Source organism: Monopterus albus, unplaced genomic scaffold (assembly GCF_001952655.1).
Source record: "Monopterus albus unplaced genomic scaffold, M_albus_1.0 scaffold29.1, whole genome shotgun sequence".
Classification (NCBI taxonomy): domain Eukaryota; kingdom Metazoa; phylum Chordata; class Actinopteri; order Synbranchiformes; family Synbranchidae; genus Monopterus; species Monopterus albus.
In genome coordinates, this window is record NW_018127909.1 from 3,405,703 (window position 1) to 3,429,281 (window position 23,579).

The 23,579-nt window shown below is 41.0% G+C and overlaps 2 protein-coding genes across 2 annotated transcripts in view; both read right to left on the bottom strand.

The window, feature by feature from the left end:
* Positions 1-4,314: 4,314 nt before the first annotated feature.
* Positions 4,315-7,499, bottom strand: cep20 (centrosomal protein 20). The gene is made up of 4 exons (XM_020596287.1): positions 7,381-7,499; positions 5,988-6,185; positions 5,654-5,738; positions 4,315-4,863 (listed from the first exon to the last, which is right to left on the bottom strand). Exons 1-4 carry the CDS (start codon positions 7,406-7,408, stop codon positions 4,734-4,736), a joined length of 441 nt encoding a protein of 146 aa, XP_020451943.1. The 5' UTR covers positions 7,409-7,499; the 3' UTR covers positions 4,315-4,733.
* A 2,080-nt stretch (positions 7,500-9,579) lies between these two features.
* Positions 9,580-23,579, bottom strand: part of abcc6a (ATP-binding cassette, sub-family C (CFTR/MRP), member 6a) — a 31,529-nt gene continuing 17,529 nt past the window's right edge. Inside the window, exons 5-31 of the mRNA XM_020596286.1 lie at positions 22,372-22,494; positions 21,265-21,326; positions 21,003-21,134; positions 19,958-20,164; positions 18,717-18,894; positions 18,336-18,497; positions 18,154-18,246; positions 17,397-17,600; positions 16,413-16,559; positions 16,209-16,296; positions 15,631-15,700; positions 15,398-15,524; positions 15,124-15,300; positions 14,846-15,013; positions 14,423-14,606; positions 14,152-14,236; positions 13,940-14,057; positions 13,121-13,328; positions 12,697-13,007; positions 12,213-12,412; positions 11,927-12,053; positions 11,552-11,653; positions 11,296-11,442; positions 11,029-11,187; positions 10,714-10,880; positions 10,347-10,541; positions 9,580-9,729 (exon numbers count right to left, since the gene is read on the bottom strand). Of these exons, the coding sequence (XP_020451942.1) occupies positions 9,621-9,729; positions 10,347-10,541; positions 10,714-10,880; positions 11,029-11,187; positions 11,296-11,442; positions 11,552-11,653; positions 11,927-12,053; positions 12,213-12,412; positions 12,697-13,007; positions 13,121-13,328; positions 13,940-14,057; positions 14,152-14,236; positions 14,423-14,606; positions 14,846-15,013; positions 15,124-15,300; positions 15,398-15,524; positions 15,631-15,700; positions 16,209-16,296; positions 16,413-16,559; positions 17,397-17,600; positions 18,154-18,246; positions 18,336-18,497; positions 18,717-18,894; positions 19,958-20,164; positions 21,003-21,134; positions 21,265-21,326; positions 22,372-22,494 (4,050 nt within the window). The 3' untranslated portion in view covers positions 9,580-9,620. The remainder of the gene's footprint in view (positions 9,730-10,346; positions 10,542-10,713; positions 10,881-11,028; positions 11,188-11,295; positions 11,443-11,551; positions 11,654-11,926; positions 12,054-12,212; positions 12,413-12,696; positions 13,008-13,120; positions 13,329-13,939; positions 14,058-14,151; positions 14,237-14,422; positions 14,607-14,845; positions 15,014-15,123; positions 15,301-15,397; positions 15,525-15,630; positions 15,701-16,208; positions 16,297-16,412; positions 16,560-17,396; positions 17,601-18,153; positions 18,247-18,335; positions 18,498-18,716; positions 18,895-19,957; positions 20,165-21,002; positions 21,135-21,264; positions 21,327-22,371; positions 22,495-23,579) is intronic.

Here is a 23,579-nt window from a genome sequence, read left to right on the forward strand (position 1 = left end):
TGTATCATTATCCATGAAATATTGAGGGTAGTTACTCCTGCTGGTACTGTTTCTAATCAATTTATTTAATATATTCCAAGTACCTCTCATGTTATTTTTATTATCCTCTAATACTTTAGAGTAATATTGTTTCTTATATATCCTCAATAACGCAATTAATTTGTTCTTATATGACTTATATTTTTCTTCCGCCTTCTTTGATCTGTCCTTTATGAATTCCTTATATAACACATTCTTCTTTTTTACATTCATTCTGTAATCCCTTACTCATCCACGGTTTCCCACTTCTGTAACAAATCACTTGCCTCATTTCGTACATGGGTCATGCTTATTGTTGTTGGTTCCAACGCTCATCTGTCTCCTTGTTGAACTAAATGCTTCGTAAACATCATCAGACATCATATCAATAATGGTGTGCGGTGTAATTTGATGTACTCAGGCTTATACAGTTCCCAAAATCTCGATTTGGTTAAAATATTTAAAAGGCACCACAGTAGTGGATGTACAACCAGTTATAGCCAGTGGTTTTGTACTCCAGTCCCATAACCTGTAGGTTTTATAGACTATGCAATCAGTTTCACTCCTCATAAGGCAAACTGCTGTCCCCCAGCACAGGAATCCCCCTTTACTGTATGCGCTCCAGGGAGGTTCCCCCCCAATAAACACAATTCATAATTCTCATACTGAACATCAATTTCTTTGTGTGTACATCATAGACAGATATCTTCTGTCATTACGCACATCACATTCCACTATCACAAACAGTCTTGCTCTGTCCATCCTTCTCCTGCTGCATCCCTCCTGTTTCCACTTCTGATGGAACTTTCTATATAAGGACACTGTTCTATTGGCTCCATTAAATCAAGCTGCCAGTCGATAGCTGGGTCTGTTTTGTGCCATAGAGGCAAAACGCTGCACCGGTGTGTGTGTGTGTGTGTGTGTGTGTGTGTGTGTGTGTGTGTGTGTGTGTGTGTGTGTGTGTGTGTGTGTGTGAGAGACCAGCTGCACCGGTGTGTGTGTGTGTGTGTGTGTGTGTGTGTGTGTGTGTGTGTGTGTGTGTGTGTGTGTGTGTTTGTGTGTGTGTGTGTGAGACCAACATGGAGAACCTTCAGGCAACCTCTGTCCAACATCAAGGAGGCGGGATGGTGTGCATGATAGAGGAACAAGGATGAGGGCAGGCCAAGGAGGGTGAGGGAACAGGCGAAGGAGAAGGAGGAGAGAGGGAAAGAAAGCAGCAGATACACTGAACAGAGAGGTTGTGCCATATAAGGACAGTGGGGGCTGTATGGAATCTCAGCAGCTTTGTGTAACTTTCAAAGTGAAGAACAGGCGAGCACCTAGAGCTCCAGTGACTAAATATGGTCCAAGAGCAAACGCTCAAACAAACAAAGTTGCTTCTATGGGGATAACTTTTATTTGCTTGTAGTTAACTGTGACAGAAAAGCTTATCAGCCTATGGTATGGTAACAGGGATGCATCAGAGGAGGACTACACAGTGTACTGTAGGCCTGTGTATGTCTGTCTTGTTATTGCTGAAAAGAGACATGTCAAAGATGCAGTCTGAGTTTCATGATCTTATTAAATATAGACAGTGTGTTGGATGATTTCTTTTTTTTTGCACAGGGTTAGGGTTAGTAAATCTCCTAAACTTTGAGTGGGTGATTTGCTCTTTATGTTATTTCCCAGTGGTATATTACAGGATCATTACTCCATGACTGCTGTCAAAGAAAAGGTCACTTTAAAGTGATATATGATGATCCATGCAGGGAGAAGTGGAGCACGGGCTTCACCTAACTAAAAAGGTGAAGGGAGGTTTGGGGGCATGGAATGCTGGCAAAATGAGTCTGGCCTAAAATGTCCAACAATGTTCTCGCTCCACAGTGAAACAAAGAATAGTTAAGTGATCCCACAGAGCAATTAATTAGCATGTGAAAATGCCTCAGCGACATGGAGAAGAGTAGGCGTGGGGAGTGAACTTGGATAAAATGTTTGAGTGAAGGACATTGAAACCAGTAGAGATCAGTTATTCCTGTTTGAGAACTTGACTTTATTATAACTTATTTCCTACTGAAAATCCTAAAATCTTGATTCTGTGATTTATAAAACAATACACAACAGTGAGAGGCAAATGACTGAAGTTACAGGACACATTTATGTGAACTTAACCGGCCAAAATGACATGAACACTCCACACAGTGGGGTCGAATTAATAGCCTATACAATAAAAACAACATGAACTGTAACGCAGACATCTCCTACATACTGTACATTATGTTTCATATTTTTCCTCCCTTATGTCCATAGATGGCCGTCTATCGGACAAGAAATGTGTTTATGGATATAAGCTGACCCTCGTGGAATGCAATTGCATTCTAATTTGAGTCCAGGGGCAAACATCAGTTCACTCTGTTGCAGTCAAAAGACCACTGCATTCAATACTATTTATACAGCTGACTTTGTTTACACACAACTCATTTATACAGTGGAGTAGAAATGCTACCTATTACAGGGCAAACTGCCAGTTGGACAATCATGTGCCATTGTTCAACTTCCTCTGCTTATATAGCCATTCCAAAGAGAACTCTCATATCTGGTGCCAGTAAACCAGGCGCCTATGGGCCACAGGCTTTAGGGGCAAATAAGGTTTGCTCCAAGGAAGCAGTATACTGTAAATTCACCATTCCAGAGGGAGTTTGCTATGGCACTATTTATAGTATGCTGTTACACTAAACATCCCATTATCATTTCTAATGTAATCCAGTGAATTAGGGCACAGTATAAAGTTAGGTGTACATTACATCTTGTTGTAAAAACTGCACTGAAGTAAATTTTTGCACCTAATTTTTACAGCTACTCTACATCAGAAGGAGAATTCAGCAAAACACAGTGTGCTAAATATTTCTTTTTCATTCTTTCTTCTCAAAGCCTCTACAGTAGAGAATGAGAGATATTGATATGTTAGAGGAGACAGGATAATGTAAACAAGCTTAAAGCCTAAAACAATTTAGACATGGATTAGGTTAGAGATGGTACAAAGGGTGGAACTCTGTGCAGCATCAATTAACAAGCTGAGAAATGAAATGGCCGACTTCATAGATAATCAGTTCCAGAAACACAGGGCTCTAAGTCGTATGAGATGACAATGTCAAGTTCCCTTAAATGGTGACAGAGGAAGTAAGATATAACAAGTATGGGACTTGTTTGTGAGTGGGGGGGCACATGGTGGTTGTTTGTTGTATCTCAGTGTTTCTTTATTGTTAACATATTTTTGACTAAAAATGTTGGATTTTTATGATTTGTTATAATCAAAGGAAGGGCCATCACTGAATCCCCTGTACAACTAATTACCGGTATATGATTATGTGCTGTAATAGGGATAATCTAGGGGCTTCACATCTACTAAGCTGCAGAGAAACCAAGACTAGCTTCACTTAAAAGTTTTTAAGTCAGCATAAACATGGATATTATGCTGTGGGAGACCATGATGACATATTAATAATCATGAGCCATCTGAATATTAACAAACATGGGCGCTCATCATGGGGCAGGGGAACCATGGGCGGGTTTGGCTGCACAGAGCAACACAATAAGGGCCAAAATGTTAAGACAATTCCAGGAAAGTAAGTCAATATGAATTTTGTTCACTTTCATGTGCAGGTTATTCAGAACAGTTTAAACTGTGATGAAAACTGTACAAAGCAAATGCTCAACAGTACACATTGTACTTGCAAACACAGTGTTGGTTACAGACAAAACACCATAGCTACAATATAACCTACTGACTTAGTGCACTAGTTGCAGGCTGTGCTGTATGTATGACCCTTGATGAATGGTAGCAACACAAAAAGAATTTTAACTCACATGGAATCCTTAAATCTAACATCACCTTGTTAGATGATTACTAAAGCTTTCAAATATTATCTTACATGTTGATGTTAGGCATGTTTTTCAGACTACCAGTAGGGACTGTCCACAATCAACCTCGAGTTGTACATATTAGGGCCTTGAATTGACTGTAGGAGACATGTAAATACAGAGTTTTGTTGCACAATGGCACATCAGGCTACAACAAGTTCAAGTACAACAAATGATCTCTGTTCAATCTTGTGGCAGTAGCAGTCTTTAACCTTATCTTTGCTAACAGTGCCACCACGTGGTACACAATATAATAGCACATCCACAGATGGTTCTGATTCAAAGTATAAATATCCTTTTTCTAAGATATGGTTGACAGGGACGTACACAAAGCATCTGAATGGTTCTCACCTGTCACCTTCTGTGGCAACTGCAAATAAAAAAAATTGTTCAAAAAAGTAGTGTATAGATATATTTATTTTTGAACAGCTAACAGACAATATAAAAGTATCAAACATTTGTACATTAAAAATGAGGGTAATGAGGAATATTATCTAAACCTTTTGCTTAAATTATCGAGAGAACAAGGAATCTGCATTACTGAATGACACTAAACCTACTGGTGAAGTCAGAGATCAAAACATATAAAGGCCATCAGGGATCATCTGACACCAATACAAAGGTGTTCATATTCAGCTTAATACAGTCCATCAACAACAGCTGTAATGTGTAGATTACACTCATCTGAAAACAGTGAAATCTATAGACAAGAAGCTTATGTCACTGAAGACCATCGAGACACAGCAACATTTGACGTCATGTATTGGAGTGTGAAGACATCTTTTCGTGCTGTGCGGTACTCAGTGCATCATCAACGTTTAGGCTTTAGGTTCAGGTAATGTGCTGCTGGCTGTTGGAGCAGCTGGCAGAGAGGGACCCCGCAGAAACACCTTTGCTCCATTATCGCTGCTGTTCACAAAGTGGGACACCAAGCCATAGAGAAGAGGTCTGGGGAGTAAGAAAACAAAATACTGAACTTGTGATTTAGATTTCTGCAGACTTCATTTTGTTTAATCACAAACTAAGAGAAAAATGAGTTATATTCTGAGCCAGGATCAAGCCCAGGTTATGAAGGTTACACTGGTACATGTTCTAGCCTTTTATTTCAGTTAATGTTTTTCAGTTCTCCCTGGCAGTACATAGATAGGAAAAGAAACAGAGTAACAGAAAAATTATACAATTTTTTGAGATATGTGCTATATTCACCTGCATACATTCTTGTTTTGATTGGCTAACGCTAGCTAGCAGCTCTCTGCAGATAACACAAAAACTGCAGATTAATCCATTTCTGTCCTGTCTGTGCTGGAACTGAACACTGAAGTGGATGTTTGGATGAAGCTGAAGCATCCGCTACTGTATGTAACTGTGTGGGATAGTATTTATTTTCTAAAATTAACTTATTGATGTATGTAGTGTATATCTCTATGATGGATAATGAGCATGATGCCCTAAACATTTACCCAAAATGCAACAGTGTGACATCAACGTCACATTCTCTATAATCTAGTTTCACAAAACACACTAGTTGTATTTAGGTTTTTCCAAACAAGCTGAAGTTATTCAGTATCTTGAGGCATTTTAAAATGAGACTACAATGATGGAGATGATTCACAGAGCTTTTGAATTCATTATCCCTTAGCTTATCATTCCCTCAAGAGGTCAGTAAAATTCTGAACTCTGTGTTAGATAACACAATGTACTGTGCTGCTACTTTCCAAACACCAGCATACACACTTACACAGACTTTGAGCTTGAATCCTCTGCCAATTTCAGTTCATTTGCCAGGAACTGTCTGTCCAAGGGCACGTCAGGTTGGCCTGACTCTGAGAAAAGATAGAGTCTGAGTTTCGTAGTACACTTTGCTCTACAGTAGTAACCACAATAAGCATTTCAAGGCCAGCAGCTTAAATGTGACATCTACATCTTTATCAAGTATAGTACTGCTGCTTTCACGTGAGAACTGAGTGTGATAGGGTGTCCAGAGTTTTGACTGGTGGGGTAGGTCTAAAATCTTCGACACATTATTGTTAATGATGTGGGAAAAAATGGCTTTTCACCCACTTTTCACCCACCTGCTGTCAGTACTGATGCAGTGTATCTATACTTGTTGAAGTCCAGGTACTCCCGGATGAGCTCATTGATGAGCAGGTTTTCATGGGACAGCGGCGGGCGAGGCTCCCGCTGGTCATCCAGGGCACTGAACACCTCAGCCCTGATACGAGCCTTCAGCTGGCCCAGAACACAGCGGGACTCCAGTGTTTCCCTCATGGCTAAAACATTCACATTTATGCAGAATTAACAGGACAATTTGGCTGGTTAACTGTCCCTCTGATTGCATTAAGTAGTGGCTTGCTTTTTGTTAAAGTCAGTAAATTCTAAACATCTATAATAGTCTAGTCAAGTGCAGCTGGTAAATACACAAGAAAATTGTAAATTGCACAAAAATAGAGCTGAAAGTTGATTCTTCACTGTCTTCCCAGCACCAATGTGTGTGAGACACACAGCCAGCTGGAATGGAGGACTTGAAATCATGTTTGTTGCTATTTATGCACAATGCAGTTCATAAAGTACTTTCCCCCCCCAAAAGTGTATAAACATCTTTTTTCACGTTTGCCACTCATATGGCAAGTAATGGATATCTGACGATTTCACCCTCTCATGCACAGTTAGGAAACGTGTTTCCCTGTACAATGAAATTCTTACTTTGCCATGCACATGAATGCCACACAATACAAGTGAAATTGGGTTGTGAAGGTACTATACACTGAATAACCATTGCATGTTGTGTGTTTGAATGAATGGCTTTTAATTTGGATGTTTATTTTGCTATTTTTGTAATCGTTTCAACTGGACCCCAGGAAGACTAATGGGGTACCCAGTAAACCAATAAATGTTTGCCATGAAGGGAGGTATTTTATAAGTTAGTTATTAAAAGAACAACAGACCTCTTTGAACGTGACCCATATTATTGTCAGAAGTAATAGAAATTATTCTTCAAATCGGAATACAATTGAATAACCAAGACTCCCTCTTATCATCCTTTATCATACCATCGTCTTCGACCAAAACCTACGAAGCTAACTAGCAAACGGGTTACAGTAGCTAAAACTACCTAGCAGATGCTAAGTACTCTAACCTAACTAACCTAACATAACCATAATATACACAACGATCATAATGTATTTAGCTGTGCAAAACTGTATTGTAGATCTTAATAATGCCATACTTGAATCATTATAAGGGTCACTTTTACCAACTAAGACCACTGAATTGTCAGATTTTTGAATGGAGGTTATTTAATTAAAGGGACACCATGTTGTAGATACATTAACGTTAGCTAGCCGGTGGTGGTAGCTGTTGACTAACTTGTGCAGTGGCATGGCTTGTCACTTATCTAGTCTAGTTTAATTTAACAGTGTATTACGTATTTAAGTAACAAAATAACGAATGATAACGAGCGCTTACCACACTTCAGCTCAGTGATGGTCGCCATTGCAGTAAGTGTAAACAAAGGACTGTCTTGCCGCTGTTTGCCGTGGTTAGCGATTGGCTAACGTTAGATCCCAAAACTCGGAAGTAGATTCAGGGGTAGGTGAAGAACAATATGTTACCCATATGTTTCCCATTACCCTAACACCTAACCAATAACCCCTGCTCTAATTTGGAATCTCAGTCAGTCACATTCTTTTTTTCAGTTAAAAATGTGATCATTCATACTTCTGAATAGCTTAAAGACAGACTTTGAAAAGCAAATTCTCAAATGCTGTGTAATTTTAATGACTCAGAAACGTGAGAGACCAGCATCTTGACCTGGAATTTGCGGACTTGATACTTGACTTGCAAACACCGGATTAATCTGAGTTTGACATACTACTACTAAACCACCACTACAGTCATCAAGCTGCCTACCATTTGAACCTTCTAGTAATTACCTCTTTTTATTTAAATGTGTATGTCCTTGAACAGATACAGTATGAATACAAGCACAAATATTATTATATAAACTTTATTATACAATATGATTCATAGTACAAGATAGTACATTAACAGTGAAAAATGAACAACCTTGTTATAAAAAGTATAAATATAACATAATTCTCAGAATTTTAAGGACACAACACATTTTGTTATATGAAATAAATAAACTATAGGGTTTCTCTTAGAATATATTGTCTAAACCAGTAAGACAAAAACAGTAAACACCTCTCCTCTTTGAAAAGTTGATAGGGTTTTTCTGCGAATTAAGAGAAAAGGTATAAACATTCTGCCAGCACCAAAAGAAAAATACAGATTTTCCCCCTCTCAGTTCTACAAATATATATGTGGCCTGAGTATTTGTGGTGGAGGCAGAGACACACAGAGATTTATCACCATTGTTTTGAAGAAGCATTCTCTTCATTCATGGTGGTTTTCATCAGGTTAAGTCTGACCAGCAAGGTCTCTATTGACATTTTTATATGTTTATTTTGACAGAAATAAACAAAAGCCACAACATAGTTGGATGAATGCTAATGACTTGGTTCACTTCAATGTTTTCGTCCAATTCGCTACTTCAAATTCAGATTTAGAAAACTGTGAAAACCTGGCTTCCCCTGCGTTTGCCAGAGTGAAAGGTTAATGTGTCAGAATATTTTCTGTCCCATTTTCTGGGACAAGAAGACACACTAGATGTCTACAATTTGATAATTACAAAGTTGCCTCTTTTTTGGTATACAAGACTAAAAAAAAGAGTAAACATCAATTAGGCCTGAGACAACATGAAAAAAAAGTCATGTTCTTAATAAACACTTACAAAAACTACAAAAATAATATAACTCCCATTCAAAAAGAGAATGAAAATTCTTAAATTTATGATGCTAGTTCATTCCAGCCTTTGACTTAAATCTTTACATGGAATAATACTCTCAACATTCCACTGCAGCTTTCTTTCTGCATAGTCCTCTTCTGAGGATAACAGTGTCTTTGCCTGACTTAGGACAATATGTATTGTATGCATGTAGCAAAGAGCAACAAATCATCAACACTGCCCTTGTGGAGAGGCATTCTGAGCTGCCATATATATTGAAATGGCCTGATTTAATGCCTTTTGAAGAACCACACAAATCAGGTGCCACATCTGTACACCAGTTCACCAGATGTCACGCTCCTGCCCCTCTTGCTTCCTGTCATGCTTTTATTTTCACATTACTTCCTGTTTTGTTTCACCTCAGTTTTGGCCCTTTTATTTAATCATCATTAGTTCACCTGCTCCTTATTGTTTGCACCTGTTTTTTACTTCTATTTAGGCAGCGTCCTCCCACCAGGACGCTGCCAGATTGTTCTAGACTCCACCTCTGACTCTCCAGCATTTATACCTTGCCTGACTCTCTGTTTTTGACCTAGGATTACCGTTTTTGACCACCGTGTTTTGTCTATGCCCTCCCAGATTCTGATCGCCTGCAGTGTACTGACCTTCTGATTTTGTCCCCCTTGACCTCGGGTTTGGATCCCCTGGCTATACCTGTTTACCGGCGCCGACCCTGGACTGTCTTATCGACCTGATTGATATCCTGGACTTTGTGTTAGTTGTTTTGCTTACAACAAGTAAAGAACTTGTCGCTACCTCGGTTTGTCTGGTTTTCTAATTGAGTTCACCACAACCTCTGTTTGGCATCTGTACACGCCAAACCTGACACCAGATGCATGGTACAAGGCCCAGTGACGACCTAGACCAGTCCAGCTTCCCGGCACATTCGATAGAACTGTCCTCGTTGTGCGATGAGGTTGGCTGGAGAGTCCATCTCAGAAATGTGGCCTCTGTCCATGACAATTACTCTGTGAAGCAACAAAAACATGAGGTACATGATTTTCCTCATTACAGCTGATCTAACTTAAATTAGTGTAATTGTGGGTACTGGAAACCCAGGCCAATAACTGAACATATGATTAGTATGTGGTTTAGTGGGGAATGAATTACTTTTATAAATGATAGAACAAAATTATAGAAAAGAATGATAGAATTTAATTTAATTTTAATTTAATCATTTTGTCTCTAACATTCGGTCCCTGGTAGGCTAGTGGTTAAGGCGCAGCGCTCTCGCTGCTGCGGCCCGGGTTCGAATCAGGGTTGTGTCAGGAAGGGCATCCGGCATAAAGCACGTGCCAAATGTCAACATGCGAGTCGTCAGTGTGACATTTGCTGTGGCCACCCCTAAACGGGAAAAGCCAAGAGTGACTTTCTTTCTGTCTCTAACATTCTAAAAATAATTATTAGATAAATTCCCATTACAGGTTCCCAAATTCTAAGATAATACATGATAATAATCAAACAGTTAATGGAGCAAATCTTCATATTTCAAAGCTGTAGCCCTCAGTTATTTGGTATTTTGACAGTTTAATTTTATGTCATTCCACTTGATGCATAACTGACAATGCAGTGGACAGTAACATACCTAGTGTAGTCCATGATAGTGTTAAGGCGGTGAGCAATGGTCAGGACAGTGCAGTCTTCAAACTGTGTGCGGATTGTTGACTGGATGAGTGTATCGGTCTCCAGGTCCACGGCAGCTGTCGCCTCATCTAAAACCAGGATCTTGGTTTTCCTCAGCAAAGCCCTTGCCAGGCACACTAGCTGACGCTGACCCAAACTACACAGACAAAGACAAGTTGGAGAGTGAAGAGTGGAACCACATTCTAGACAATGACTTTGTATTATTCTGCAGCTTTGCTTGGGTATCATTATAATAATTCATTAGTGACTGAGTAGGCAAACATCGGCTAGTGGTTTATCTGCACTTTCATATCAATGTACCCGTGTACCTGAGGTTTTCTCCTCCCTCGGAGCACTCATGGTTGAGCTTGTCAGGCAGACTGGAGACAAAGTTTTTAAGGTGAGCGAGCTCCAGTGAGCTCCACAACTCCTCCTCTGTGTAGGTGTCAAATGGGTCAAGGTTCATCCGGAGGGAGCCTGAGAAAAGCACAGGGTCCTAGGGGAGAGTACACCAGATGTATTTCATTGCCAAACACTGTTACTTCAATTTACAATGACTTATTTTATATTGGCTACAGACTACAATGACAGCAAACACTTTATGTGATTAAAGCCAGGGCTCTGTGTCTGTTATAATGTCATACCTGAGGAATGATAGTAATGCGTGATCTGAGGTCATGGAGTCCGATGTCTGCGATGTTGACTCCATCTATAAAGATCTTTCCCTTGTTTGCCTCTAAGATTCTGAAGATTCCCAGGGCAAGTGAGGACTTTCCTGCTCCTGTTCTACCAACAATTCCAACCTGGACAAGAGGGTTTAAGTCAGAATGTGTGTGCAACATAAACACATAACATTTATGTGTAATATGATTTGGCAGTTTAAGCATTTTAAGTGAGCCAGAATTAATCACCTTCTCTCTTTCTTGAATATCCAAGGTAATGCCTTTCAAAGCCAACTCAAGGCCTTTACGGTATTGCAGCCCATAGTCCTGGAACTCTATAGTACCTCTCTGGGGCCAGGCCAGGGGCAAGGAGCTGCCTTCTATACTCCAACTGGCCTGAATGAGACATTAATAAAGGGTGAGTATGAAGCTCTCCTGTAAAGCGCTTGAATTAGTGTCCTAAGCAGTGACTACGAGTGTGTGTGTGAATGTGTATAACACTGACCTCTTTAGCAGTGTCAGCGTACTCACTGACTCTCTCCACAGAAACAATGTTGTTTTCTACATCAGTCCAGGATCTCACAATCCAACTCAAGATCCCAGTCACCTGCAACATCCAAGACAGTTAGGTCTACTTCAAATGGTCCCATTTTCTGCACTGAAAATATTTCCTGACTGAGCAAAGCACTGCTTTTATATTTCACTTTTTCCAGTCTAACCGCTCATTGCCACATGCCGCATTCAACCGAAAAGAATTCCCACAGTGCTGTGTGGTGTATGGATACAACTGTCTCTGTCTCAGTAATTTGGGTATTAGGACATGTTCGGTACTACTGTGTGAGAATGTGTGCATGTGTCTCGGTACAGCAGAGCCTCGTACCTGGAGGGAGTGTGACACAGCCAGACCAACGATGCCCGGGCTCAGTGTGTTTTTTCCCATCACGGAGAGAATGGCAGCAGCTAAGACCACACCATTACCAACAAACTCCAGATTGACTGCCAGCCAACTGAGGATACAACATTGATTTAGCTGTGGGCAGGCAAGTTCCAAAAGTCCTCATCACTAAAGAAAGAAGTCCTTTACCAAGTAACTCCTGGAAATGTCAACTGAGCAAATGAATGGATAAATGAAGCCGAAGCATATAATAATCATCACATCATCTCACCGGGTTGCCACAAATCGGGGGAAGTAGGAGGTCTGATTGAAGTCAACCCTCTCATTGGTTTGCAGAATGAACCTGGACTGTTCTCCGAAGGCCCGGATGACACTGGCACCCTGAACTGTCTCATTGAAGTGGGTGTAGATAGGAGAGCGGCTTACAGCTTCCAGCCTGCGCAGCTGACAGGATGTGGCAACATAGAAGCTCTGCAGCCCACAGTGGAAAAATAAAACACTGGTTTTAATGAGTGAAACCAAGAGCGCTGAGGGCTTTCCCACAATTAATAGTGGATTTTGTAACATCTATGTCAGCAGGTGGTGAACAAAGCACAAATGAATGACAAGGGTTGGTTTTGGAGCCCAGAGTCCTCCAATAACATACAGTAATAGAACCAACTCTTGCTACACCACATTTGACAGAATCCTCTTGAAGAAAAATAAAGATCAGAGTGATCAGTGGTGGGTTTAAATGTCAGAGAAGGGGAACGTACCTGCACAAAGGCGTAAAGGAAAGCGAGAGGCAGGATAATCACAGCTGCAAAAGGCGTCGCCATCAGCACAATGATGCAGACCTCCATGAGTTTAAAGGCATAACTCAGCATCATTTTCAGCCCATCGGGCACCATGCAGTCAATGGCGTCAATTTCTTTGGCAAAGCGGTTGAGTAGGTTGCCACTGGGTGTGCACTCAAAGAAAGACATGGGAGAGCGCAGCACATTGATCAGCAGGTCCATGTGCAAGTGGCGAGAGGCGATGATGCCGCAGATGGAGATGGCAACAGTTGTACCAAAGATAGCGATACCTGCACAAAAGGGAGAGATATTTGAGCAAACATGAGTCAACCATTAACAAATCAATGTGTACCAACTGTACATTTGTAGTGTTTGTCCTTGAGGACTCATTAAACTAACTGACCTTGGACAAATCCCAGAGCCCCAAACACAGTCAGTTTGAGGTCTGTATCAGTCTGGGTGCCATTAACAACAGGGTCATCAGCCCACATGCTGAGCCAGTAGTTGTAGGCCAGTGAGGCACCCTGCTGAAAGGCATACAGAAAGACGATGGGAATGATGATGGCCAAGCCGATGGTTTTGAAGTACTTCTTGTACATCTCTAACTGCACCTGTTGTAAAAAGACACAAAAATACCAATAAATCTCAATAAATTTGAGAACTTGTCTTTATATCTTTTTGTTAAATTTTATTTGTTACTATCTTTTAAGATAGTATGGTGAGCTTGTATGTAAACAACTGTTTGTTTAGACAGCAGATAACATTTGACACTGGGTTTCTGGTCATCTGAGGAATACTGCCTTTCATTATCACTCTGTATTGATCTCCACCGCTGTCTGAGAGAAATTATCTGGCTCTTTAGCTACAGTACTCCACAGTGTTTACCAGCTAGTGCTGAGCAGGTAGTGTACAGTGAGTTTAAGGAGCGTTTTCCATGGAAAAGCTGCTTGCTGCAGCCAAAAGGAACATTATGAGTGGTGACAGCACAACAAAATATTAAAGCTGTGGCATGGAAAACCAAAATAATGAGCTGAAGGAAGCTATAAAACTCAGTAGATCAGAGAACTGCAGACATGGGTGCAAATTCATGTGACCCATTGTTAATAGAAAAATATCAATTGTAGAGCTTTAAAATTGTAATTTTTTAAAATAATTTTGGAGCAAAAGGGGGAGTTCCACTGTTTCCTAATGTCTCACTTTTAGAAAGTAAGTCAAGACTTACCCTCCCGGTGTGGGCCCTGTCAACCTCAGTCAGCTTGCCCAAGTCCTCTGGTACTTGTTCCTGGTCTGTTTCAGACACAGGCTCCATATTTTGCAGGTTGGTATTGGTGGTGTCACCCCTAAAAAACAAGGAGAGGCCAGTGGTCAGTTTCATAAAAAAGATGCTTGGGATGTCAACCATCCTTATGGCAGTTTACAAGGTTTTTAACACACCCAATGAGCTGCTCTTGTGACAGGTCTCTAGAGAAGGGCATGAAGTCGACCATGCTGAGACGAGCGTTGGACCGTCTGGAACCAGCTACAAGAAAAGCACTTGTTAGTTATCAAGTAATTATTCATGATTATTGTTTTTATTACATATAAGTCCTCTTTATTCTTCTCTGAAGTTTATTTGTAAGAAGTATTTTAAACAAAAAAAAAAAAAAAACATAAATTGTAGAGACAAAAACGTTGTCTTTCGAATTTATTGCTGCAGTTTCTTCACCTCTCTGTATGGCGCTCTCTTTTCGCTCTGTGCTGGCAAAGGTGTGGATGAAGTCAGCAAAGGCGCCATCACGGCTGAGGAGATCCTGGTAGGAGCCACTCTCTGTGATTTCTCCATCTACCAAGACGAGGATGAGGTCGGCCTGTGGCAGGAAGCTCATCCCATGGGTCACTAGGATGCGAGTCTGTATAGCGAGCCACACGGGTCATAAAAATAGGATATACTGTATGCACAATCCAACACTAAATTTAAGCTTTCTTAAAAACAAATGCGCCAGAAAAGTGGTATTTTCCATGTTATAACAACAGCTCAGAGAATATAAGTGGTTTAAGTGTCATAAAAATCATAAAATCCTATTCTGAGTTTTTACAGCTGAAGTGAAGGAGCTAAACTGCACTTTACAGTTTTTGCTACTTGCATTACCTTTTCTCCGAGGACTCCTTTAGGTCCAATGACTTGATCAAAGATGTGTTGACCCACATGTGCATCAACAGCAGACAAAGGGTCATCCAGAAGGTATACATCAGCCTTCCTGTAGACAGCCCTGGCCAGGCTAACCCTCTGCTTCTGCCCTCCTGAGAGGTTCAGTCCCTGCATGGACAGTATTATTAGAACATTGCAGACATAACTCAAATGATCTGAAGAACACATTTCAGATAAGTATTTTTTTTCTTTATAAAAGTATAAAACAATTTTCATACTTTTTCTCCGATTTCTGTAGCATCTCCAGCAGGAAGAATGTCGAGGTCGGGCAGCAGAGCGCAGGCCTCCAGCACACGGTGGTACCATGTTTTCAATTTCTCACGGCCGAATATGATGTTATCTTGGACTGTGGCGTTCTGGATCCAGGCCTGCTGAGGCACATATGCCACAGAGCCCTGTGAAAACAGAGGTGAAAAGAGAGACTGTCAATATTTATTAAATTTAACCCACAAACTATGAATAGACATTGCATACAGAACATAAACTCAGTACCTTGACAGTGACATGGCCACTTCTTTTCTCTGTTTCACCGAGCATGGCGGACAACAAAGACGACTTTCCACTGCCCACATGCCCGACCACAGCAACAAGGGAGCCTTGTGGCACATGAATGTTGATCCTGTCAACAGAGGTTGATTTATCCATAAGTTTCTTTTTAGTTTATTGTATTTTACAGGTAGTTAATTACAATTATTTTTGTGGTCTTTTTTTTTCATAATACATACCGTTTAAGACACGGAGGGCCCTCTGCAGACCAGCTGAAGGTACCGTTTTCTATCACTACGTCTTCCACATCTGAACAAGAAAGAAAGATTGAACTAAATGAACAAAACCTGCAATAAACACAGAAGACATGACGTTCTTTCAGCCTGAAAGGAAAACAGACTTTCAAAACAAAATTCCCCCTTGAAGTTACTCGTCAAAGTGCAGTCTGGGTGTAATTACTGCTTTTTCATTTAGGAACTGCTGACAGATTACAAACAGAGGAGTGCAGTATTTTCTGTTTTATTTCTTTTCGAATCATATGTCTGAATTCACACTGTGATTTATGTTCAGTCACAAAATGTGAACATCCTATAATTATCCTGTCTACCAGGCACCCTGCGACCCAGGAAGTGACAGCACACATCATCCATAAAAGGCTGGCACTCCACAAATATAAAGAACTAAATTGCGTGGGCTGTTTATATTGATCATGACAGCCTATGATTTCAGGCAGTATGTGGTATATAGAAATTGGTGAAATTAAACAGTATACTATAGTAGTTTATTCATTCAGTTTATACATGGGTGGGGCTCTTACCAGAGCTTAAATGAGCTTTTGAGACATTGTCTGCTTTGAGTTCCTCTGAGCACAGGTACTTTCCCAGACGTCTCAGTGAAACCACAGCCTGAAAAAGAGTCAGTGGTTGATTAACTGACTTGTATTCATCTTTTGAGATCATGAAAATCATTCTCATCAGGCATCTTAGAGCAGTCATGAGCATTACAGTGAAATGTCAGCTACCTGCATGGTTGTGCTTATTGCAAATGGAAGCTGACTTAGTGGGGTCTTCAGGATGTTGATAAGTGCCATTGAGACGAAAACCTTCTGTGCATCCAGGACGTTCCTGTCATCCAGCATCACATAAACTCCAAACATGGCAAAGGCAATCTTAGGGGAAAAAGCACACTAAAAGTTACATTGGCAGGCAGAATTCAAAATGTATCTGTCAATATATCACATGAATACCAAAACCAACAATGCATTTTGTCTGACTCTCAGTACTGTCTGACTCCCCCGCCTTGTCCATGGCACTTAGCTGTAGGCCCACCTGTTGCCACTAAATACATAAATCTTGAAAACAGGTTATAAATATTTACTCTTTTAAATATTTTTTCAATGTAGTGGTCATAAATATCTTCACAATGACTAGACAGAATAAGATGCAGTTTGTTACAGACATACACAGTGTCCAGAGGATGAATCCACATGACTCTACTGCTAGCATGAGGTTGACATTTGTAATTTTACATAAAATGTCTCTAAAACAATTGTAAAGATTGCCATGACATTTACAATCATGTACCTGTTAGGATAAATTGTAGTAACTCTGATATTTTCATAACTCATAGCACCACCATCAGATCAAATATCAGTTTGTCCAGTACTTTGGTTTATGACCAAATACCTGCAAATCTAATTACACTGACTTCATCTTCACCTGCGTCTAGTTCTAGTAAGCAAACACTGGCATGCTAACAGTGTACATTAGGACCATGGTAAACATTATACCTGTAAAACATCAGCACTGTCACTATGAGCACGCTGGCATGCTGATGCTCAAACCACTCCTGTATCTATATATAAGTACAGCCTCTCAAAGCCACTGGCATGGGTGAAGACTTTCAGTGGTTGTTGGACAACACTGGAGTTCCTTAGAGGAATAAGCATCGGACACCTTCAGATGTTGCTTCTATATTAGTGGCTCTTTCAGTTTAGAGCTCTTACCAAGAATGAGGAGGAATTGAAAGATGCAATGGAGATGGAATAAAGGATCTGTGACTTCTTCAGGGCCTTAAGCTCTTTTTCTCTGTAGCCCAAAACCTGCTCAAGGAAGGCCTTCTCCCAGGCATAAAACTTCAGAATCTTTATTCCATTCAGGATTTCGTTCATCAGTCTGATACGGCCATCCATGAACTTCATTTGGATCTCCTGTTAACCAGGCAAATGGTTTTCTTAAAACATTTATTATTAAAATATAAACAGTAGCATAAACTGAAACTGAGGCACAAGACAAGTAGCAGACCAGAGCAAATCCATGCATTTGTGAACAAAGGTGTGTCTGCTCTGATTACAGCTGTAGTAGTTTTCCTGAACACCATAAACCTTGTTTAAATCAGTACGAATTTGTTGCTTTTTACATTTTACTGATTTTTAAGATAAATGACAAAGGGTCAAGAATGCATTCACTACATTCAAGGTCAAGTTCAACTAGACTGACATGCAAATGTACAGAACTGTCTGTAGCTTGTGTATGGAAATGACAAGTGATGTCTTCCTACTGCCCACCCTTTCCTGTCACAGTTTTTCAAACATGTTATATAGGGCAGACATCAAATAGACAACAGAGAACATATTGTGCAGGCCAAACACTCACACAATGCTTCAGCCACTATTTAAACCAGCTGTGGCATCCCTGACCTAACATGCCAGATGTCAGCACCGTTGGGGTGAATGTGTCAAACATTTCTGTGTGAGGTTTTACCTGCAGCTTGCTTCTTTTCTTTGCAATGAATCCATTGAGTGGGAAAATGAGTATGACAGTGGCAATTCCTGCCAAAGCTGATGGGCCTAGATGCTAAATGAAAGAAAGGATAAGAGGGTTTTCAGTTAATTGCATGTGTGCATGAATGGGTGGCATTGTTAAGAGACTACATTTCAACATACCTGCCAGAGAAAGAAGAGACAAAGCGCAATCTCAATAGGAGCCAGCCAGACAGCGTTGAAATACACCACAAAATCCATGAGCTTCTGAGTGTCTGCTGAAACCAAATTCACAATTTCACCCACAGTGCAAGTCCTCCTGGCAGCACTGTTTATCACCAAAGACTGGAATGACAACAAAAGAGACAGACATTTAGTCCTCAGTGCACTGTGTACAATATAATTTCACATTCTTGTTAAGATTTCAGATGCTCATTTTTTGGTAAAAGCAGTCACTCATATATTGTGCACTGCTTTCCAGTCTGGAAGTAGAGAATGCTTTTGCTTTTGCCATTTAAGACATCATTTATGTTGTATCTACAGGTTAGTGGCTGCATTACCTACCTTCCTGTAAACTAAGCCCATAACAGCTGTCTTCACCCTCATTCCCACTGTGAAGCATGTGTACATGTACTGATGATTGAACAGGGACTGGAGACAGGACAGCAGAAACATGAGAGTGGCGTAGAAGTAGCCTTTCCACAGTGGAGCATCTTCATCTCTCATGAAACCCAGAAGAAGACTGTGGAGGAAGATAAGCAGAAGATTAATATGTGATGATCAGGAGTTTGCACCTTTTTCTGTTTAACTCTTAGTGCATTTAAGGGTCATGATGATACTGTGTCAAAACCTATTTCTGTGTGATTTTCTATAGACAGCAATGAATGATACAAATCAAAGCACATATAGACAGGTTTTTACTCGTCAGTAAGATTTTTTAATGTGTTTCCTCATTCAATCTAGAATTATTTGACTGTCATTATGTGCCAGTGGCCCCAAGCGCTACTGTGACCACTGGCTGACTGGTTCACACAGTGTAGCTTGGGTTGCACAACAGTGCTCAGCCTGTGGCTGCACTGCCCTCACACTTGGCCAGCGGCTTCCTTATTGTGGTCCATCTGCATTTATGCCATTTAGAGCCTCCTCTCCCTCTGTGCCTGTCCTCCATACTGTAACACAGGCGGCTGTGGTCCCGTCAGCTTTTCTTGCTCACAGCTTCATGACTGTAATTAACACTTCCACTGATTCAGTGATGTGCATCAACAACAACATTCCAGTCTGGCTAGTGGTACGGTTGGTGGGTGGTGGGTAAGCCATGACCTGGGCTATTTTTTACTGCTGCCAGCTCCTGCTCTTGTTTGGTTGTAGGTATCGTAAATACTTGAAAATAGAACAATGATGATGATATCTGAGGAAATAAGCTATCTATCTATCTATCTATCTATCTGTCTATGTAATGATACAGTTACTTGCAAAAGGCCTAGTAACTTTCTTTTGGGCATTTTTATTGAGGTCTTCTTGCTATCAAAGTACAATTGTTTTGTTGATTTCTATGTTTGTGCTAACTATTCACAACAGCATCTGTGGACTGTCTTTAAAACTGAAGGGTTTCTTTTGTCGCTGTCAGCACCACAAACCAAATATCTTAGAGCCTTTTGAGACTGGGCTGAGATACAGCTAATATATCCCAACGCTGGCAAGTCACACCACAGCTACTTATTGATAGACTGTTAACACTGTCCCACTTGTGGGACAGGGCTTAGGGTAAGGGGCAGGGTTAGGTCTTCTTTCTCTTCAAGTCTTACCTGAGCACCTGGGGGATTGCAAACATGAAGGCATCGTGGAATATGATACACAGGGTACCAGTGAGGAAGTATGGACCAAACTTGCGTGCCAACGTCCTGAGCAGGAAGAAGCCAGAGCTCTGCTCCTTCTGGAGCTTCCTGAGGAGCTGAGCTTGGTCTGGCATCCTGCTCCCTAGCGCCACACCCGACGCCAAGGCCTTCTCCTGCCTGCCAAGGGGAGATAAAGCATACATCTGTGTCAGAGATGTCCCAACATGGTCCTGGGACCTTTCATTTCAATTCAGTTCAATTCAATTCAATTCAGTTTTACTTGTATAGCACCAAATCGCAACAAAATTAATCTCAGGATACTTTATAAAGTAAGGTCTAGACCTTGCTATTATTAATAATATAGAGGAAAAACCCAACAAATCCCCCTTGAGCAAGCACTTGGTGGCAGTGGGGAGGAAAATTATTATTGTACATACTCTTCTTGAGTTTTCAACCAGCACCATATTGATGTTTGGCTACCCTACAATAAAATGTATTATGGAATTTATTAATTCACTGTTAAATTATAACAATACTGTGAGATTTATGGTGAATCACAGGCCTGTGTCAAACTAGCAAGCCCTACTGTAACATGTGCATGTCCTGCATGTCCTGTTGTGTACTTGTGAAAATTGGTTTTCTGCTGCACACTTCTTCATGCTACAACTACTAACTAATACATACAGAAGATTATTTAGCCTCTCACAGGGGACATTAAAGGGCCACTCCACAAACTTTACACATGAAGGTCAGTTTACTCATCAAGAGAAGTACTGTATAACCTGAGAAAATTTGTACTCTCTTGTTTTCTGTTGCTCTGGAAGAAGCCTGCAAAGTCTGAATAACAACCCTGACGATGTCACTGGAGTATATGAAGTCAAGAAGGTCATCTTGGCTAAGGCTTGCTATTGTTTGCATTATTGGAAATGTACAACCCTGTTTTCTTTGAGTCCACCAACGCTATGACTGGGGTACCCCTTTAATTCCTCAGACATCAGTAATCAATCATTCTCACTTTTGGAGTTTGGCACATTCAGCTGTCCAGTCCTCTTGCAGCTCAGAGATAATCTTGTGTGACGTGTCCTCCTCCCTCAGGGTCCACAGATCCTCTGCTACCAACGGAGTACGATATCCTTTCACAACAAGCCTTGAGGATGGAGCACAGAGATGATTCACTCATCAACAAAACACAGCTATTACTGTAAACAAGTACAAACTGTTGCTGTTGTGAGCCAGCTGAAGCCTAAAAATGAAGGGGTTTTGAAGAACCATCTTACCCAGTGAACCACCAGAAGAGAATCTTTGACAGGAAAGAAGCATCTTTCACGGGGCAGGGATTCTGTAACAGATTAAAGACCAGACTCACTGTGTTTCCCCAGTAAACCTCTCACCACTTCAAGGCTTTTGTGAAATACACAGCTTCACCGAGACCATCGGTTGAGGGGTAAACGCTGCACTTGTGAGGGGTGTGTTTACTGTAAGAATGCTGACGTGTGTAAACAACACTGTACAGTCAGGTGGTTTCTTGTAGGGTGCAGAGGCCATGAACTCCCACGGGACTGAATAAATAGAATTCAGTGTTAGCCCAGGGCAAAGATGATGCTCTGAGGTCTAGTGCAGACAGAGGGGAAATGTGTCATCAAAAACATTCAACAGGTCTGTCTTCTCACACATGGCATCCCTCCATCCTTCCACCCCCTCACCAGGGTGTTCACTCTCTTCATTACCAGAACTTTTACTCTTTGCTCAGCTCATATCCTCTTTTCCGGTGAGTAACCGTAGTGTGGTGTTGGGAGGAGGAGGAGGTGGTAGAAGAAAGTGACCACTGGGTGCGTCCACCAGGCCAGACTGTGGCTTCTGCAACCTTAGCGTCCTCACTGCCAGGGACTTTTCCAGATATTTTGTTTATCTCCGGGGAGATATTATATCACATGTCTGTTTAATCGATTAGAAGCTCATTTTTATTCATCTGCCAGCTGTCCTGTACCAGCTTGCTATTTGGAGCTTGAAACGGTTTTGCCACACTGATGTTTGATGAGATACGGAGATCTGTATTGGCTTTGCTGTTGTATGGTCATGGACTCTAAGCAGCTTTGCCACCCAGAGCTGAAGTGAGTGAGTCGTGTCGATAGCATGCAGAACAACAACGTCAAGCAAACACATGCACTCATTCACACTGCCTTCATAGAAATCCAAAGCACTGAAGTGAGAGTGGGAGAGGAAGGAGGGAAGGAGGTGAATCACATCATTTCCTCCAAAAGGGAAGAGTGTCTCGACAACAAAAGCTGAAAACCACAAGATAGCTGCTTGAGCATTTTCTGTCCTGGGTGTTGGATTGGAGTGGGTGTTTTTGACGGAGGTCAGATACATTCTCCTCTGCCTACCTTTTCCAAGATGGGTTTTCCCTCTGGTGGCTGGTCAGCAAAACAGCACAGGAAGAGCTGGGCCAGTTGGATTGTGAAGTAGGAGAAGAAGGCGAGGTATCGTACAATGTCAGAGGCAATGCCCTGTGCAATAAACAAGAAAACACAGATTAATGAAACGGCTACAGGGCTGTAAAATACCACAATATTGAGTTTATTCAGTTGATTTGCTTTAAGCTATTCCAGACATGTCTGGTATTTTGTGTGACATTTCTGGCCAGGGACAAATGAAAGAGCTTCTTGGTTGAGCAAATGCCACAGAAAAGTAGTAATGTTCTTATACCACGACAGGAGGTTTTCAACAGGATCAACTTTGGCTGTCTCATCTTTTTCAACACAACATCCAGCATCTTTTATCATTACTGTGGCTTTGTGTGCTGTTTCACACTAACACTAGATTCATTATATGGCTGTTCCCATGCTTACACATTAAATATCAGTGGATACGGTTTATACACCAAGGCCACACACACAATAAACCTAGTATTTTGGACCTTTGAGCTAAGTCAGGGTGAAAACTCAAAGTCTTTAATGCTGTAATTTACATACAGTAAATGAAGCTATAGTTTAAGCTGCCTCTCAGTCATGCAAGGCAGCCATATTTGTTGTCAAACCAGCAGCTTTACTTTAAACCAAGTGAGCATTGTGATATTAACCACTCAGAAACTTGTGAAATGAGGCATTGATGTTATTCTTGACATATACAGTAGAAATTGTAGGTTTTGGCAAAGGACCTGGGTCAAAGCTATAGCTACAGCCAGTGTGCTATATAGAAATATGGGTATGCATGAATGTGAACGCATTGGTAAAGAGTAAAATAATTTTCTCAGAAAGCAGCGGTGCTGTGCCCAGAAAGAAAATATGAAGGGGCCAAATGGACCTGACCACACAGTGAAAAACATGACCAGGATGGCCGGAGAGTGGGTGGGCAAAAATCTAGGTCAAGCAACTAAAAACAGCCAAGGGAGCACAAACATGAACTCTGTCAACTCAGGCCATCAATGTTGCAATGTGATTTAAGTACGCTCTTTGTAAATAATAAGTAAATATTTGAAAACGTGTCAGTACAATAGGTAAAAGTGTGCTGACACAGCAAATGAGGAAAACTGCTGAGCTATACAGCATTCTCTTTCTTTTTTACCTGCTCCATCTATCACAAGAAAAGAACG